This window comes from Xiphophorus hellerii, chromosome 8 (genome assembly GCF_003331165.1).
Source record: "Xiphophorus hellerii strain 12219 chromosome 8, Xiphophorus_hellerii-4.1, whole genome shotgun sequence".
Taxonomy (NCBI): domain Eukaryota; kingdom Metazoa; phylum Chordata; class Actinopteri; order Cyprinodontiformes; family Poeciliidae; genus Xiphophorus; species Xiphophorus hellerii.
Window position 1 is genome coordinate 17,325,858 of NC_045679.1, and position 20,635 is coordinate 17,346,492.

At 35.9% G+C, this 20,635-nt stretch overlaps 1 protein-coding gene across 1 annotated transcript in view; it reads right to left on the reverse strand.

The window, feature by feature from the left end:
- Nucleotides 1-20,635, reverse strand: part of astn2 (astrotactin 2) — a 262,503-nt gene that overhangs the window by 197,534 nt on the left and 44,334 nt on the right. Inside the window, exon 3 of the mRNA XM_032569481.1 lies at nt 348-777. Within this exon, the coding sequence (XP_032425372.1) occupies nt 348-777 (430 nt within the window). The remainder of the gene's footprint in view (nt 1-347; nt 778-20,635) is intronic.

Here is a 20,635-nt window from a genome sequence, read left to right on the forward strand (position 1 = left end):
GTAAAAGGACAATCATTAAAAAGAATAACCTATTTAGATTTCATCCAAAATGGCATGTCTAGAATTACACATAGCCAACTTTTTGCAAGTTCCCACTGGTATTTTGAGCTTCAATTCTTTGAGGTTGAAAACCCCATTGCGATGGCCTTAATATTTTGCTCCCTCTGCAGACTCTCAAAAGACTCAAGTAATGACACTGGCTGGGATGCTCCAAAATATTCCTTCCAGTAAGAAGAAATATGTTGGCATACCTGCCAAGGGTATGAATAATTTTGGTCTTAAATGTAATGCATATTTTTATAACTGGTTTATATTTTAAGAAAAAGATTTCTGGAGGACCAACTTACCTGTTTTTTCAAAGTTGTGTTTGATATTGTCATCCTTGCACATGATGTCTGCATGTCCTCCAATGCTAACATTAACTCCATATTCATCGAGAATCTTCCCATCGTTGAACTTGTTGTGGAGCTGGTTGGGTGTGGAGTTAAGCGAGTGTCCAACTCCATCCTCTTCATCGCAATCGTAATCATCAAGAATGGGAGTCTCGCGGATAGGCATTCCAATGACAGAGCTGCCATGCTGGTGAGTGCCCCGGGAGCCCCGGTAACTGTCACGGCCCTGCGGACCCAGCAGGACGGAGGGGATGTAGTGGATCTCATGGGTGGCTTCTGTGCTGGCACTTTTTTGCGGGATCCGGCGACGCTTACACCATCGATGACGGGTGTACAGGACAAGGGTGAAGAGGAGAATTAGGAGAAGAAGGGCAATGAGTCCCCCCTGAAAAAAAAGAGGAAAACACAAAATGTGAGCAAAAAAAAAATAACACTGAAGGACATAAAGCTTCAGGACAAATTATGCTCTAGTTTCATATGATAGCCAGAAATACTAAACTGATCTAAAACGACTATCTGAATTTCTATTGTAGCAACCACAATTACTGTCCACAAATGCTGTTCAGATATCAGATTTGTAAGATTCAAAGAAATTTCACAAAGAATCATTCAGATTACAGTGACGGTTAGTGAGGGTGGGGTGTACGTTAATTCCTGGTTATAAGTTTATATTTACAGCAACTCAGACATGAATATTCAACAAATATAGGCCTTTCTTATGTCACAGACACATTTTGGTTTTTGCTATTGGATGATGCTAGTGGTCGTTGGTTGAGAGGTGGGATACATCACTGGACAGTCATTTCACCCAATTTTAGTACAGTTGCCAGAACAATTAGCATGTGGTTGTAAGGAACATTTATATAAATATGTATGGTGTTTATCAAGTGCATTTGGACCTCGAGGTTTCATTTTGTTATGTGGATGACAGAAATCCACAACAAATTCAAACTTGTGCCCCAATTCTTGTTTTCAAAATTCATTGAAATTGTATGCAATGTTTTGTCCACTCCAAAAAAGAATGGGTTCAAATGTGTATTTAAGTCCAGAATTATTTGTGTCCATTATAGGTGTATGTCAACTTCTGACATACACATAAGACTTGTACTGATCAAAAAGCTCTTAATAACCTTTATTCTTTAAAAAAAGAACTGAATTCATTATCATTGGCAGAGATATGCTGCATATCCAGAAACTGGAACACTAGTCCAATTTTGCAGTTGTATTATGAGGAGTGATCTGGTAAGTTTAATTAAAAACTTATTTTTTCTAATGAACATGATAAAGTAATTGGAATACAATGAGAGCAAGCAAGGATGACAAATAATAAAAATAATAAAATAAATAAAAAATAAATAAAAATAAGAATGACACTGAGCATTCCTTTGTAGCAATGATGATGTTAGCAAGTAATTAGAAGATACTTTTTTGCACATGCAAACCAGAGAGTTATTGTGCAAAATATATAATAGCTTTGGTACTTTAAATTAACTCTTTCTTAATGTTTACTCATGTACTTTTTCATGGAGTGCATAATCTCATGAGCGTTAGAAAAGTATTCCCATTCATCAAATGTTACATTCACACGCTTCTAAGTTTTTTATTGTGATGTTAGACGATAGGCCAACACAAATCAGAAGCATAATCTAGAAAGAAAAAGGGAGGAGGTTTTAAAAGTGGCAAAAATAAAATCTGAAAAAAAAATTGTTTGTATTCAGCCTCTCCTATGCTGGTGCCCTGAATGAAACAAAATCCAGAGAAATCAATTATCTTCAGAAGTCATCCAAGTAACAGTCTGTACCAGTGTGTACAATTATCTCTGTATAAAAAGAGATAGTCTGTGAAGGGCTCAGAGGCAAAAGACCATTAGGAATAAACAGCATCATGAATACCAAGGACCACACTAGAAAAGTCAGGAATAAAGTTGATATATTTGTTATTATTTATACCTTCAACAAATGTTATCACCTAGAGCCAAAATGACATGCATGTAGTACATAAAGGCACAACAAAATCACATTGAACGTTATTGCTGTAACTTAACAAGTAAAAAGGTAAAATGAATCTAAACACTGACCCTAAACATTGATTGCATTTACAACCCCTTAAAATGCAAGGATTTAAGCAATGAAGGGGTTGTCCTAGACCTTGGAGTATTTCTACTCCCAGTAGAGTATAGTGAGGCAGAAATTAATGTCTTTGTAACAGTGCTATATCCAGGGTTTTTTTGTCACACACTGTTGCCCAGCGATTGCTTGTCTGCTTTGCCCTTTCTTTCTTCTCTAAGCCCAGACTTTAGCCCTGTAGATTCACCAGGGAGCATCACATTTCTCCATGGATCATTCAATATGTGGCCATCACACATCAACCACCCCACCATACATGCAGTGGTTAGAAAATAAATCTATATTCAAAGACAGAGTGGTGGAAAGGGAGAGAGGGCAAGACTTATTCTTTGATTTTTCACAATAGCATCCAACGGGTGTGATGTGATATTGGATTCTGCAAGACAAGGCAACCTAGTGATTTATTTTTAATGTCAGGCTGAAAAAGTGAACGTCAGCACTTTTGCAGCCATACATTTAACATTGGAGCTCTATTTATAAAATGATATGTGCACATGCACACGAGAAAAAGGCCGGACACAGGAAATACATATGCATGCGTGCATCAGCTCTTGGCTACTCTACATCAAAGCAGAATAATAAATACAAACTGCAAGGGTTCATTCATCACAACATTTAAAATTCCATCACCATGAGGAAAAACAAACCCCTTTCAAATTATAGCTCATGCGCTCCTAGGTGTTCATAAATCAAATATGCTGAGAGGTGAGGCAGTACAGAGAGGACTTGTACTAGGGACAAACTTGTCCATTAATCTCCAGCAGGACAGCAGCTCTTCTGGTATGCAGTCACCAAAATTCTCCTTGTACTCTGTATGTCTTCATTAGTTTTCTTTAAAACAACAAACACATAAAAATACAGAGGCCTATAGTATCTTTTGGTAACAGCGATGTAATAGATCATCATTGAATTACAATAAAGATAAAAATGTATGACTTTGTGTTTTATATTGGTGTTTTTTGTAGCATTGTATAATATGCCTGATCTCAATGAAAATATGTGATGTAAGCCTGACTTTAGGATACAATGGTACATGGTGGAGTTAGATGACATATGTAATGTCCATCTGTCAGATTCAGCCTGACAAGTCCTCCTATCTCATACTGAGAGATAAAAGTGAAAACATGCAAACTTCAGTGTAACCGTTACAATTATTGTGTTCCAGAAAATATTACACTGCCATAATTTGTCACTGAAATTGTTGTGATAAACAATAATGTCTTCTTGAGACCAAAATTCCACAGTAATGCTAGAAGATTATCTCAAAGATCAATAAACTTATTCCTAAATAGTATTTAACTCTGGGACTGGAAGACATTTGAAATATCCAAAATAAATAAACAAACCAAAAGCAAAATAAAATGGATTGTGAAGTCTCTGTAAACAAACTTGCCCTTCAAAATATATTGGTCATTAGGCGCAGAGAGAAAAAGAGCCAATACCGTCGATTAGGACGTCTGTAAAAAATAAAAGTGTACACTTATTACTGTCTACTGGGTATCAAATGTTTGCAGCAGTTCTTCAAATGCTTGATTAAAGTGCAACATCTCTTTGGCAATTAAGCAAACTCTCATAGTGTGCACTAACACAGTTTGCACTGGCCTTTTCGCATTTTGTGATTGTGGACTATCAGCAAGACGAAGACGGGCCACTGGTGATAGGATCACCCTCAGTGGTAGAAAACTGATCCTTTTTGCTGTTGCTTAATGGAAACAGAGAAACGGTGAAAACAAACAAGCATGCAACTGGGAATTATCTACTTCAATTGTAATTTATTGAGCTCATTTGAATTTATCATGTGACTAACTGATTTATTGAGTACTGCAACAGCCCGACTGCTAACTGTAGGTATTTTTAAATTTTCAACATGGAACGTTAAAGCCTACAGCAGCCTCCATGTTTTTCTGAGCTAACTTGACATATGGATATCTGATATCAATTTTGAATACACAGAGATTCAAGGAATATGAATTATGTAAGTAAATTTAAAATATAAAAAAATGCAGTTCCTCTTGAGAAGTCATGTCTGTCACTCCCACATTTGTTCTTACTTCTAATGGCTATATTCCCATTTTGTAATGTTTTTTATACATCACTGCCTTCAAAAACTAATTGTCCTGGTAAGTTTATGCTTTTTTTTCTCTAGGGTCCCAGTTTGTTTCTCTTACTTCTGTATATTTCTTGTTTTATTTTGTACTTCCTCTTGGACTACTTTTGTTCTGTCTCCCTCATCGCCATTCCCCCTTCCTGTTTGATCACATGTTTACACCATCTTCAACAAAAAAGCCAGGTAAATTCATGTTGGCAGATGTAACCATGAAGATTTTTTTCTGTTCATCATCATACCTGAGAAATCTCTGCAGCTTTAGTTCTAAGTGACTTTATGGGGAAAAAATGCCTGAAAGCTCCATATATTTCTTTTTTGCTCCATTTGCTCCAGCTCCTGCAGAGCTTGATATTTTTCCTTATAGTGATTCAATTTCGTATTTAAATTACACTATATGGTCTTCTGGTTACCTTTTATTTTCTCTCTGCACCTTCACACTTTAGCTTTCCATTAACTGTGCCGTCATCTCTTACTTTTCACTTTTCATTCCCGTACCTTTGGTTTCTAGTATACGCTTTTCACTCCAATTCCTATTAGATCATATTTCCTTCTTATGCTCAAATTGTTCTTCCAAAGACAAAGCTAAATAGAAATTAAAATTTTAACAATGAAATAGCAAGCAACATGCACATTTCTGGAAAAAAAAAAAAAAGTTTAACTGTAAGAAACAGTGGCTCTTAAAAGTGTACTAACTCCTGTTAAAATGCCTGGATTTTGTCAAAAAAAAAGGAAAAGTTATTTTAAATATTTTTTATAGAACAACAGTATATTTATCTTGGGCAATATAAAAAGATCTGGAGATATTTTGAGAATTTTTGCAAGGCACAAATTCTGAAGTCAAGATGTTGGATGTCGATAGAATCTCAAAAAATGATTGACTGCTAACATTTACTCAATAGGGTTTCTGTAAAATAGTATCTCCTTGCTGTGATATAAAAACACATTATTTCTGTTTCTCCTACTTTCCTCCACATCAACTCATACAGTTGATGTGTAAAACTATTTTTATTGTTGAACAACCTGGAATTTAGAAAAAAAAGTTAAATAAGAACAAACAAAAATCTAATCACATTCAACATTCACTGCTTTTATGATCCCACCTGATAGTACACTAACTTCAAACAGGATAATGCCAATAGGTCAAGACTTCCAAAGCAAAAACTCATTATACTCAATCAATAAGCTTGAGTGGAGTTAATCTAAAATAAAGGTATTCAGTCAATAATCTATTGTATATTGCCCCTCATGTGAGTTAATGAAAGTAGGAGCATCGCATTGAATGAAGTGCTGCAGAAATTTTATGAGGTTTTCAACAAGCCATACAATAAAAGCAAAAATTTGTTTCATTTTAGTGGCGAGTTGTAGAATTGACTGCATGCATATTTCTCTCCTATCCATGTAGCTGAGATAAGAAATTATTTGCATAAGTCATTTCCTGTGTAATTTCCTGCTCAACTTTTCCTTAAAGGGTATATTAACTTTCATATAACTTTTAATACACACACTATAAAAAGTCAGGTTTACAAATAATTTTGTATGGTGTTCTTTATGATCATTAAAGTTGGGATATTTATAGTCACACATCTATCTATCTATCTATCTATCTATCTATCTATCTATCTATCTATCTATCTATCTATCTATCTATCTATCTATCTATCTATCTATCTATCTATCTATCTATCTAAATAACAAACATTAAAATTTACTGAAAATTAACCAGACATTAAATCATATATTGCTTTTAAAATATGGGTGAACAAAATCAAAGAATGATGGAAAATGTTAGACTGAACATGGAGTACAGGAAGTGAAGAAGAGAACATCTTCCAAAAACATTAAAGGTGAACCGCAAGTAAACTTCATGGAAGAGGTCCAAGGAAAACACCGCTGTTGAAAGCAAATCATAAAAGCAAGACTGGAATTTGCCACAGTGCATATTGACAAGCCACAAAACCTCCAGGAGAATGTCCTTTGGACTTATGAGACAAATAGAAGAGGTCCCAGGATTGAACGCTGGGGTACCACACATGTGATTTCTGTCCAGTTAGATGAAAAGTTATCTATTGATGAAAATAAATCCCTATTCTTTAGATAACCAGTCAAGTCCTGTATCAGGGAATCGACCCTGCGATGAGTTTAATATCTCAGTCAGATCACATGCAACTTTCTTAAGTTTTCTATAGGATATCAAGACAACAGGAGGAGGAGCTTAATTGATAGTTTTTTTTTTTCAAAGATTTTAAGGTTGAGTTGGTGGAATAGTGTTATTTTCTCTTGTTGTAAGTGGACATAGCATTTGGTACTGGATTGGATATTTATGTACAAATGAACCTACGTTTTTTTTTTGTTTGTTTTTAATTTGAGAAATTCAGCACAGGTGCTGGTAGAGTTACAGGAGGGTTTGTCAATCTGTCAACCATGGCAAACAAGACACAAGCATTGTTAATGTTTTTGTTAATGATTTTATAAAAAGACTTTTCACTTCATGTTTCAGTTGAGTGATTCAGTCTTCACAGTCTCTTGTAGATTTCACAGTGAAGCCGGACTCAAGTTTCCCCGCCATTTGCCTTTTTTGCCTTTGCATGAGTGGAGCAGTTTTCCACAGAAACATTTTCCTACGAGACATGACCTTCACTTCAATTGAAGCCATGGAATCAATGATGTCTGAAATTTTAGAATGAAAGTTATCTACCAAGGATAAAGGGTAAGTGGAAGAGTAAATTTGATTAAACTTTTCAGCTGTGCTGTGCTGAAAAAATGTCAGTCCTCAGTGGAAAACAGAAACATTTTACTCTGATTTAGTTTTTAGGTTCGAAAATAAAGTAAAAAGAAACAAAGTCGAAAAAATTGAAGTAATCTAGTTATGAGGGTAGAAAGTATAAAAGTAACTGCACACGCTGGGTATATTATATAACTTTCAAACAATATCAAAGGCAACACGGAGGTGAGAGACCAAGAAAAGCTGCTCCTCCTTCGCAGGCTGACAACACCATGCATTTGAATGATACAGCAAAGTCCAAACCTTAATTTGACCAAATCCTAGGGTGAAAACTGCTATTTACTGATGCTCTTCATCGAATGTGACTGAGCTTCGGCTTTTTTGCAAAGAAAAAATTGACACACATTGCAGTCCATGTATTTGTCTCACAAACATTTCTAATAAATCTACTGAATGTGGAATTACTACTAACTTACTGATGACAGATTTTGAGGTATGAAATCTTTGTTCACGAAAGTATTTAAAGATCAGCTTTATTGATCTTCTCTTCACACTTCAGTTAGTAGCTCCTGTAGATATCCAGCAAAAGGGAAACATTCACATTATAGCTTGGATTATATATTCAGGGTATTGGTTATTTAAACAAACAAATAATGTAATTCTATGTCATCAAATGCATTACAGTACTTTGAGTTTTGGACACTATGCATAGTATCATTTGCCCTTCTGCTTCAAAGAACAAAAGCACCAAAGCAATATTTTCAGTATGCTTTAGAAATGTTGCAGAAATGCACAAATGCTGAACTCAAAATAGTTGAAACATCAAACAGAAAAGAATGAACAACTGACACATTTGTCTTACTTCAAATAAGGCATATCTTGCAGCACTGGATGTTCCTGCATGCAACCACAAACAAACAGACTCAGAGTACAAGCTTCGCTTGGGAGGCTTTTAATTTGCTGTTTCTCTGTTCATGCCACTATTAAACTTTCAATGCAGAAAAAAACATCTTTACTCACCTATACTAACTTTTTCTGTCACTACATTTTATGTAGTGACATACACTTTAACTTCACTGTTCTACTAACAGTTCTATAGTTGTTTCTCTGTCCTTCTAGCTCTCCCAGCAGGAAGCTAAAGTGGCATGTGACTTAGCATTTGCTGTTCATTTGTTCTGTGTAACTACAAGCTGCAGTGCAAATACCAGAGTTAGCCTCTGGTAAATATTTCCATTTTAGCAGTTTACCCCCAAGGAAACATGCATGTCCTTTATTGGATTGCATAAAGCATTTAAATGGTTAGATATCAACATCCTACAAGAGCAGCATATTAGCCTTAATTAGCTTTTTAGTTGTAAATTGGCCAAATGTTCATTTATTAACTCTGTAAATAATTTTATAAGGGTTTCATATGGAAACCCTAGTTGCCAACACTGTAGTCATGAGCCCACAGGCTCTGCCGGCAGATCTAGCCATGGATACAGAGTCCTGAGTCCCAACGGCATACCAGCAGAGGCCCAACAGAGCCTGGGGCCCAAGGCACAGTTTATGCTCCCAGGTCCAGGTATTGTCTCCCCAGTGGGGCAACCCGTCCCTGAACCCAGGAGATGGTTCCCTTAATTCCTTTATGGATAAAAGCAGACCGCCCAAACCTCAGCATTAGTAAAGAAGCCGATCAACTTGGACCAGGACCAGGCAACAGGCAAAGATACGAGCCCCATCCTCATCCAAAGTAAATGAGCGTGATGTATTTATGCAGATGGCAGTAGAACCAAGGGGGGCGGAGAAGTTAAATTTTTTCACAGATTGTCTGTCTCATGTTATACATGTCACGAGTCACGACATGGTTAGAGTTGTACCAAATGTGTACAAAAACATATTGTTTATAAGAATTACATACTGCAGTTTTAAAGGGTAATACAAAATGCATAGCACTTTTTAAGATCTTTGCTCACTGAAATCTGACAAAAAGCTTATTGAATCCTTATGTATTGTGGAGACATAACTTCAATCAGCAATGTTTTATCTCTTTTACACAGTAAATTCAATATAGTGCCATATACATTTGAATAATCATATGCCATATTATGAAGACCCTGAAGATTAGACTCTACACATTGTATTTTGAAATATTTGTTACATAATGATGAGTGAGACCGTTGATTTTTTTTGTTTTACTTAAAAACCCATCATAACACTTTTCCCTAGCTAACTGGTCCTTTGATGTTCAATTTGTGCTGCCAGTATTCCTCCACCTTTGTCAAAATGCAACATTTTTCACTTAAGCACCTAAGTTCCCCCAGCAGTTCCCCAACAGTCAGTAAATAACATAAGAAACTAAAAATGACTAAAGGCCCCAACCAAATCATAAACTCTAATTATAATATGATTGAAAGCTGAATAAAATTCAACATCCTAGCTAAAAATTAAATGTTGACCTTTCCATTTTGTCCCTCTTGCCAGGGAAACTAATACATTTCCAATTTTCACTCCTATCTCATCCCTTTTTCACTGTCTCATGTCTTCTCCCTTCATTACTCTCCATCTCTGTCCTTCCCTTTTGCATGCCACAGTGCTCCATCACACAGAATCAAACGATTTAAGGGCTGATAGTGCTAGTTTGAGGTCTGGCTTTCTGAATTATAACAGTTAGGGTTGATTCGCCAGTGCAGTTCTCCCGCCTACCTGATAATTCTCTCCCAGGGTTTTTCTTGCTATAGCCAGTGCCCTATACACCCACGACTTTCCTTTCTTAGACAGAAAAACAACAAGGCTTGTTCTAGGCTCTCGACACTCAGGGCCTGTAGTGAAGGATGGACTCCGCATTGATACCATAGATTATGATGATTACTTTTCAGCTCTGCAGGGAAAGATGTTTATAAATATGTAGCAGTTGCAGAGCAAACCCATTTTTTAAAAAAGGTATCATTCCAAAAGATCTCTTTTATAAAAATCGTTTCAGTTTCATAGACTTTTAAGAAAGTACTTTATGATTAATGGCAATGGAGACAAAAGACTAACTAGACAAATTAAACAATATGTCCTGCTGTCAAACTCCTCCGCACATCACCCACTTAAGCAGTAAATTGTAATATGATGTGCGAAGCTATGGTCAACATTTACAATTTTGCAAAATTACATGAACATAATAAATACACTTGTACAAAAATACTACATGTAATAGATTCCCAGTAGGCTTTGAGTCTAAGGGCCCATGAGCAAGTTTAGTAATATGTAAATTTTCTTTACATTTCCATATGAAAACAGATTCACATTATCACAGTCTGTTTTTATTTTTCCACAAAAACACTGTATTCCTTGAGGTGAAATAAACATTAGTGATTCATTCTTTAAATCATGGCCTATGGCATTGGAAGTTTTGCATATTACAAAGTAATTAAATAGCAGACCACAGCAATCTCTCGTGAATTATCTTACCATTCAAGATAATTACGAACAAGCACAAATTAAAAACAAAAAGAAAAAGTAGACAGCATAGCAGCTGAATATTAAAAATACAAAAATTATAGCATTGATGAAATCTAAGAATTTTTCAAACTGTAAAATTCTCAAAATGTTGAAAATAACTAGGTAAAAAAGAAGGTGGTGTCATACCACTTTTAAGATAAAGTCTGTTGTATTTCTTGGTACAATGACACTGACACAATGCTCATTGTGGCCAAACATAATTGCCTGATGAAAATGCAGCATGGCTTCCTTATTGCTGTGCTAATTTAGCTTTGCTCAAAAAGGAGAGATTACATTGCCCTCTCATGCAGACCCCAATACATCTACCCAAACCATGTTATGGCTCTTTCATCAGACAAATAATAGGTTCACATTCTAGCCGCATATGTCAACTGTAAGCACATATGCCCTGGCCCCCTCCCTCTTTTTGACATTTTCAGGGATGAAATGTGATTAGAAAGGTAATGTCAATATTTGCAGTTGCGTCACGAGAGCTCAATCCAGGACTGCCGAGGCTGATAATAACAAGGTAGTGCAAGGGTCTGGACAATGAGGCCCTTGGGGTGACTTTGATTGAGAAACATGCTTTAGCTTTGGAGAAAAGGGGGCAGAAAATGGATTTTTGCTTTTGTTAGGGTACAAGTATAGACGAGCAGACAATAGTGCATACTTGTAAAGGGCAGTGAGAATGGGGAACACATTACTTGCGGACTATATTTTCAAAACATTATTTTGAAGTTTACAAAAATTACCTTGTTCTTCTGGTATTCCAGTAAGGCACAATTGTGTGTTATTTAACAGAACAGGGAGAAAAAAAATCTAAATCTGTGAAATGAATGACTTTACTCTCTGTTGCATATTCTTGTTTGGAAAGTTTCTGGGTGCAATGGAGTTGGGTGCCATTACAGGTGTTTTTATGTGCTAGTCTCTACATGAGCCTGTGTACTTCTACAAGAGGCAGTGCAGAACTTGGCTCTTGTTATAGCCCTTTTCATTTATCTTGAAGTGAGGCCTGCAGCTGTCGGCCGAGTGCTACCGCAACAGCTTTGTGAGAGTGGACCTGTCAGTGAAAAGCAGGAGCTAAAGAGGAGTGTAGCCTTTGTCCATTTAAACTAAGGTCTAACAAAACGTCCCTTTTGTCCTCCGTCCTGCACTTTATCACATCAAAGCCTTCTTCTTCTGGTCTACATATCACAGTACACAACTCCAGTTCAAAGGCAAGTTGATAAACATATTTAAGGTACTTAATGTCAAACATTTAACATTAAAAATCTAAATGAAAAAGCATGGTCCTGTCTTGAATCTTTTCATAAGATTCTACTGGATGACAAGGTCTGAATACCTCTTCCAAGTCACACTTCCAACAACACAGATGTCCCCAATTTGGTACTTAAATCATTGATGGCTGCTTCCAGATCCCATCTGCTATCATTAGCGTTAAGAGGAGGGCAAACAAGCAGTTCAAATGCTCATTAATTTAACATGTGTTTTGATAATTTTGATAGTTGACTTTTAAAGAGCCTTATAAGAAGAGAACTAAATAAAATGAATCAATAGTATTATGCAAAGTATGTCTAGCTAGTTGAATGATTTGAAGTCTGATCCATATGCAGCTTAAAGGCAAGGATGTCAAACTTCACAAAAGGGTCTAAATCAAAAGTGTCAAACTCCAGTCCTCAAGGGCCACTGTCCTGCAGTTTTTGATGTGCCATAGGTACAGGTACTGGAATGATTAATCATTCAAGTGTTTAATCACCTCCTCCTTGTGTAGATCAGTTCTCCAGAGCCTTGCTAATGACCTAATTATTCTATTCAGGTGTGGTGCGGCAGAGGTACATCTAAAAGTTGCAGGACACCGACCCTTGAGGACTGGAATTTGTCACCCCTGGTCTAAATGCTTAAACTTAATATTTATTCATAAAATAAACAGGAGGAATACACCATGCCCACCAAATATTTGCACAAATATCCTATAGGAGCTAGATTACTATACATCATGTACGATTTGGAGAAGACCATATGATATATGTGAAAACTGGACCCAAACTGTTGAGCAGATTGGCCACGCCCTTTTCCATTCCAATTATATAGTCAAATTGTGAGTTTGATGCATTCATTTGGTGTGTTTCTATATCCGTAGGCCTCTAAAAGACCACTTCATTTCAGAAAGGAATAATAAGAAACACTATAGATACAATAGGCCTTCACAGTACTTTCACTGTACTGGCCTAAAAAAGGGAAAACAAATTTGCAGTGGGAAAATAAGCATTTATTTTCCTGCTAGTTTCTAAATTTGCTCGCTTAAAACCAATAACACAGCCTCTGCATCTTATGCCATCTTAATTTTATTATGAAGAAACAGAAATTTCCCAAAAATTCAGAAAGCGAGAATAATTTTTTGTTGATTAGCAATTAGACTATCCATTTATAGTTGTGTAGAAACAACTACACAGACATTTCCCAAAAATTCATACTATGAAATTAGGTTATTTCAACTCAAGGCTTTCATACTATAATAATCTCATAACAGCTCATGAATAAGCTGATGGCTGCAAAACTACAGGATGTTTTAGCATAATGTTATGTTCTTTTTATTAAAAATAAATTCATTGTTTTTTGTTTTGCTTTGGTTTCAACAAATGTGGAGGACACAATGTAACATGTAAATTGACTTATAAAAGGGAATAAATTAAGTGCAGTGGCTCAAAGGTCTATCTCTAGCAACAGACAGTCCTCTAGGGCTTGGCGCAATTCTACCCTCTTCAGGTCGGCTATGTGCGATTATCATTAAGCAGAATCAGAAAATTCAGGTTATTTACTGTTGGAAGGCAAACAAATTCAAGAGAGAGAGTGATATGAAAGCGACATTACAGTGACTTTTTCCCAATGGGATGTATAAAATGACAGAAAAGAAATGGATAAACTAAAACAGAGCAACAAAATGTGTAATGAGTTGAGCAACAAAAGAAAAAAAAATAGAGGCTACAAATATTTACAGTTGTAATATACAGACTGAGATAGTAATATATTATTTTGTTGTCCTTTTCTCTTCATTTTGAGATTATGTATGGTCCAGTTTTATCACAACAACATATTTAGGCAATCGCTCTTTCTGCATTTGTGGTGATTCTATCAAGGAACCCTGTGCATGATAAACTCTTGTGCTTGTTCCTAGCCTCTGGCTCAAGAAGGGTAGAAATTTCCCTGGAGATTGGAAGGCAGACCAAGAATCATTTTTCTAAAGACACTGTAAACTTGATTTTTTAAAATAAATTTCCATTAACTCAATCTATAAATTGAGTTAATAAAAAATATAAACACACTCATTTAGGAATATCTTCATTAATATGGTCACAACTTCTACAAAACATTCATATAATGACATACAAGGACTTGAGAGCATAGAAATGAAAAAAAAAGGTTATCCTATTATCCTCTCCCTTCAACACTTGTTATGCTCTTTAAACCTTGGGGTCTGAGTCAGTTACAGTTACCCGAGCAACAGAACACATAGAGAGAAAAGGTGATTGAATGTGAAAAAGGAAAATAAGAGAGACACAAAGATGGAGTGAATGCTCTATTTGAGTTTAGTCTCTCACAAACTTTATGGTATTTTTACTTTCATCACAACTGGAAATGAGGACAGTACTAGGTTTTTTTCCGTAGCTCTTGCCCAGTTAGATAAGTCTTACTCAGATTTATCTTTTAAAGTTTGGACTTGACACATGTCTGAAAAAAATGACATCCAACTTGTGTAAATAACTTTAGTGATGAGAAACTAAGTAAAAGCAACTCAGGGTGATGTACAAGTAACCCCTGAGTGCTTTGTTAGTTTAGTCATGTTTTGAAGCAGTGTTTATACAAGATGTAGAGGGTTTTTTTTTGTTTTTCTTTTATTTTGATCTGCTTATATAAAAGATGAAAGCTACGTTTGTTACTGGAATTTGTAGCTTCTGTAGGCTCTTTATTTGCAGCTATTTATGCTGTGGATCAGCGTCACCTTCTTAATTATGGCGCCTAATGTTTGAGAAAACAACTCCAGCTCTCATGGCATAACACTGAGAAATGGTAGAGTGAATACATTTCAATATTTTGCAACTGTTTTACAAGCGCTATTTTGTTTTTTCATCACAATAATCATGCAGTAGATTGTACTTAATACAAGTAGATGCAAACATACCCCACTAGATCCAGAAGATGGGAACATTTGTTCTCTCTTAAGCCAGAAAGACAGGACAGGCAAAAGGGAATCAATTAAGCCGAAATAGAGGAGCGATGCAACCAGTTAAAGGGTTAATTCAGAGTTTTAGTATAGGGTTTTCTGCAAAAAGGTTTCTTTAAAAAGGTTTTGCCAGTCAGACAATCCATGTTCCTATATAGAGCTGATAGCCCATTCTGGCAGCTTTATAATCTGCTAGTCCACTCTAGCTCCCCCAAAAATGGATTTGGATTTAGTATCAGATTCTCTGTTGTGCAACAGCAATGAAAGTGTTATGTTCCTGCACTTTCCAGATATTATAGTTATTTGAACATTATAACAGAAAAGTCAGTCTGCTGATTCACAAAACTCTGGTGATAACTTCAAAGAACCGCGCTTCAAAAAAATCTAAAGAAACCCTTTATCAGAATTATTCAGGGGAGTGGGGGAAAGAGCATTGATTAAGGTAAAAAATGGATCAAATTGTTTTAAGGTGTCTGCAAAAAGTATACTGTTATACTCTGTGATTATAACAAGCTGTGTGCTCGCAAGATCCTCCATCATCCCCCTGGCCACTTTTGTATCACCCTCGGCTCAACAGCCAAGCAAAAGAGAGATTTCTCAGTGCAGTGCATTGTCCAAGTAGATCCACATGTCTGGGTCTTCTGACGGAGTTATTCCATTTGTGTTCTGTTTATTCCCCTTGCGAAGTATCTGTGTATCTACAGTATGTCCTAATCTAAATCATATAGTTTGTATTGTGAATATTAAAAAGAAACCAAATAATTTTAAAGACAACTTGGAAACTGTACCTGATTAGAAAAAAACTATCTGCAAATACATCTACAAGGGCTTACGTAAAGGGAAGATAAAATATGTTAAATAAAATCCGAGCTCTCTTTTTGAAAAACCAGCAGTGAGAATTGTCATGTTTTCCCACCACACCAAATTAGAATTCATTTTCAACATATGGTATTTTTTTATGAAGTTTGTGTAAACAGCTTTCATCTTTGAGAATGTGATGCCAATTTGGCTCAGACATACACAATTTACTCATTATACCCATTGTAGGATTAAGTCTGCCTCCATGTCCAATTTCAGAACTAAGACACCCAAATGGAGGTTTCCACACACTTAGTATCTGCAAACACCTTTGTGAATTGTCCTTGTAAGTATGTACACTTTAGACCTCTTCAATCAAGTGTCATAGCAAAAATACATAGCATTTTAAAACTTGGTTTTAGAAGTACACCAAATATAACATAAGAATGAGGGTTCTGGTAACTTAACAGCTTGTCATATATACCAGGAATTTCAGCATAGGGTTAGTGAAATTCAGTGTGTATAGTCGTAAAGCTGAAATTATGTGGCAGTACATTGAAATCTATTTTGATGGATAAACAAAAATTTACTTGCTAGTAATGATGTCATAGCCAAGGTTGGACCTAAGCCATCTTGACAGGAACAGAGTCCTTGAAGCAGAACCAGTGCACCTGGCCATGTGTTTAGTGTCCTGCTAAAATTCAGAAAGAGGCTTGTTATGAAAGAGAACATGTGGAAGTCCTGCCAAGATGTCTCCATATCAAGCTGCTTGTACCAATCCCTTTTATATCGATACAAGTATAGGCAGAGACAAAATCAAGCTCAACATATAAGTAACACACTGAGCTATCGGCATATTGCTCCTTGTTTCCAAGTGCTTAGATACCAGCAGTACGTAGCAAGCCTTACTTCTTCTAATAACCTAATTGAAAGAAATAAAGACTTTGTGCTTTTGCCTCAAGTGTATCATATGCCTCTTGTGATAGCAAAGGGCCAGGTGAAATTATATGCAGATCACTAACACAGAAAAAGCTTCAGAGATCTTTTCAGTGCAATATATTAACTGGATGACTGATAGCAGAAAGTACTGATCTGGTTAAATGTTTGTGCTAGCAGTTATTTTTGGCTCCTCTTAAGAGCACAAGACAAATAACTTTACAGTTCAATTGTTCAGCAAAGATGAGTAAAGCACAGGCTAAAATCTAATGTGTCAAAATGAACAGCAAAAACATTATGGTCCACAGTCCTACGACACAACAAGTAGTTTTTTTTTATTAAAATGCAATGGTAGGTTTAAATGATATTATCTTTTTTATCATTAATTCTTAAATAGACATGCAATGGGGAACCAATTTTAAGTGTAAAGGCAATAACCTCTTTCCAAAAAAGTTGTTTTGACTTCTCGAAAGTAACGAAGACCCTACGTCTTCCTTTAGTGACCCAAGAGATAAAAGGGTGACCCCCATGAGACTGGATGTTGCAGAAAACAAAGCATAATATGTTTTTACCTGTGCTAATTATAGCAGCACCAGTAAACAATGAACACCTGCGCTAGTCAAGGATTTTCTCTCCCAAAATGCAGGCACAATATGTGCGCTTGAATTACTTGTATACCTCTGAAACACAGTCCTTATGTCAAACTAAAGAGAAAAGTCCTAGTAAAATTGAAACCCAGCAGAGACGGCTTACATTGTCTTTTTATAGACTGACTTTTAGTCATAATCGAAGGAGAAAAAATAAAGAGAAAATAAATGAACCCAGCCAAGGGATCTGTACGTTTTTATTGTGGGTTATTTTCTAATATACTCTCCTGTTCTGCTCTCTTTTCCCCAGCTGGTCCAGGCAGATGGTGAAACACCCGCTGTGGTCCTCTCTTGAGATTTTTGCTAGTCGAAAAAGCGTTTTTCACCACACTGTTGCCAAAATTTTGCTCAAAGGGGAATTGGCAGGGCTCTTTCTTTAATATGGTGAGGTTGTGACCTAACTATGTCAAGTAGAGATGATGTTACAATTTGGCCTCATATAAATAAAACCGATTCGAATTTGAATTGAGGGCTCATGGCAGGATTTTCATGGGTGGTTCAGAGAAGCATGAATGCAGGAACAGTTATGTGCTCTTGTCTGAGCAGACTGCAGCTGCAAAGTACAAAAAGATTACTCTGACAGCTACATGTCTGTCAAGCCTGCAGTTTCACATTGCCTGAATGCCAATTTGCCAAATCTGCCAATTCCAGCACTTTCAACAAACACAGTATTTACAAATCTGTCAGGGTAAGGTTTTGCTACAGGTGTCAAATGGTATTGCATTGTAATTTGCAAGTCTTGTTGAATCTGTGTAAGCACGTGTCTATTTGACAGGATTCTTACACCAATTTGGAAAAATAATGAAGGTGTTTTAAAGAAAATGTGTTTCTTTAAAATACTAAAAGAACTGAGTAAAGTGTGCATTGCATTGTTTCCAATCAGGTCAGTCTGTCATGGTTAAAAAAAAGACATTCAAATTATGCAGTTTTAACATAGAAATAATCTTTTCCCAACCTCTAAAACATGATTGTAAACAGGCTAAAGCATTGTTATGATGATGCGCTGAAGGAGGAGTGTAGGAAAGAGCAGTAACTTCTTAAAGAAACAGAGGCCTAATTTAAAGGTGTTGCAATGGGGAGTCAAATTTCTTCAAAGTCATGTTTGCTATATCCAACATTTTTATAACAACTGAAAGTAGCAGTTACTTGACTGTGCTATAACATAGCACAATGTGCCTGGAAATTACATATTACCTAACTTTAAGCTCACATTCAGTATTGGGGGCACTCACAGCAGGTAATTAGAAGAGACTGACAGAGTATGTATGTGATTTAAGTTACAATTTAACAAACTGGTAAAGTTTGTTAAATTGCAACAAGGTAAAATTTTAATATAATTACAGTAGTATTAAATTAAAAAATGTATGTTGCTCATGGTTGCTATTACATAATTAAAAGCACCTTATGAGGGACGTGTGCCTGCAGTGAACATCAAACACCACTTCATTTTTCTATTATCTAGAAGTGGCTGTTGTTGGAGCTGCTGAATCAGTAAAACTGATCTAAAGGCTCAAGCAAATGATGAAACTCAAAATCTTTTCTTATCCAATTTCCGTTCACAATTGCAGAAAAAAAGTCCTTCACACTAGCAAAAAAAATTAAATAAATAAATAAACATACACATATCCCACTAAATATTTATTTCTGAAAACACAATTATTATTTTTGTAGACCACATGGTGAAAATTAGGTAAATGGCCAAAATGGGGCTGAGATTTGATTAACCAGCATTTATGAGCTGTGATGATGTGCTATAAAATAGTCTTATTAACTGAACACAGCAACAATTAACTCCTCCAGAAAATCCCTTTTCAATATGCTTTTTTTTTTCTAATTCTCTAGTAATTCCACTCTGGAAGGTCTGTCTCAGTTTCCTAAGCCGCAAGCAAGTGCATGTTTTAATTACAAATTATTTTGTATTCATTTTGCATTAACACACATGTATAAAATTACGGAAACCAGAAGGTGACTGAAACAATTAAACCTCGGAGGCAATTAAATTGTAACTTCCTCTGACTTTTCATGTGATAATTGAAAGTGTCCTCAGTAGCAGTGCTATTACGCCTGTCTGTGTTAGGGCCTGGTGAAAACTAATTTCTGCAGCACCTGAGTTTAATGCTGCCAAAATAGCCTAAAATATCTCTTTGATCCAACACACTAGTGGCTATATATTATCAGTGACTGTTTAATTATACAGAAGCTATTTGAGTCATGTAGGGTGCTGAATCTTCACACTCATTGATCATACAAGAGATAAGAATAATCTTTTCTTCATTTTGCAGGAACTCTGGAATATTAAAAGGACTTCAGACATAGACCCAGGTGTAGAAAATGAGCCAAATTAATTATAAAAATGCTGGAAATTTCAGTTTTGCTATTGTTCAGTTTTACTTTTAGTTATTAATTTATTTTCATGGCTGATAAATTAGTGCTTTCAATGTAATGTCCAGACAGTCAGGATAAAAAAATAAAAAATAGGACTTGTACAGATTTCATTAGATGTTGTGCTTCAGTCAGATCCCCTGAAACAGGTGATTATTTTCATCAATGTGGGAAATGAAAGTCTAAACTGTCAGCTTTTATTGCATCTTATTTGAGTAAAGTACTACCTGTCCTCCCAGTGAACTCAAATATGGCATTTCCTTGAAAAATCCACCACACGACATGAGTACACACAATAAGACAGATTGCTGTTCCCTCTGAACTTCACATTCAGAATTCCACACGCTACATCATTCCCAATAATGATAAGAAAGTAATGTAATTATATTTCTTCTATAATTTCCTTCTCTGAAATAAAACTTTCTCTAATGCATAATTCTTTGAGCATCGGAAGGTTTCTGCTGTAAATGTGTTAGTGTGTATGTGTGTGTTCAGAGTTGCAGAATGAAAGCTTTGTTTAAGAGCCAGTTCAATGTATCAATGCATCCCAGGGGTCTGATCAAACCGCGGATGTGAATTCTTTCCAGAGGCAAACTGTCTGTTGTTAGATGGTAATATTCCTGCAAATCATCCCCCCCACATTTTTTTTTCCTTCAGAAATGAGAATGGGCCTTCAGAAATTATTTAAAAGTCAATCAGTCATGTTTGCCTCCAATGGTGCAAGTAGATTTATTACTTGGTGTGTATATATATACTGTATATATATATATATATATCCATCCATCCATTTTCTGTACACCCTTGTCCCTAGTGAGGTCGGGAGAGGTGCTGGTGC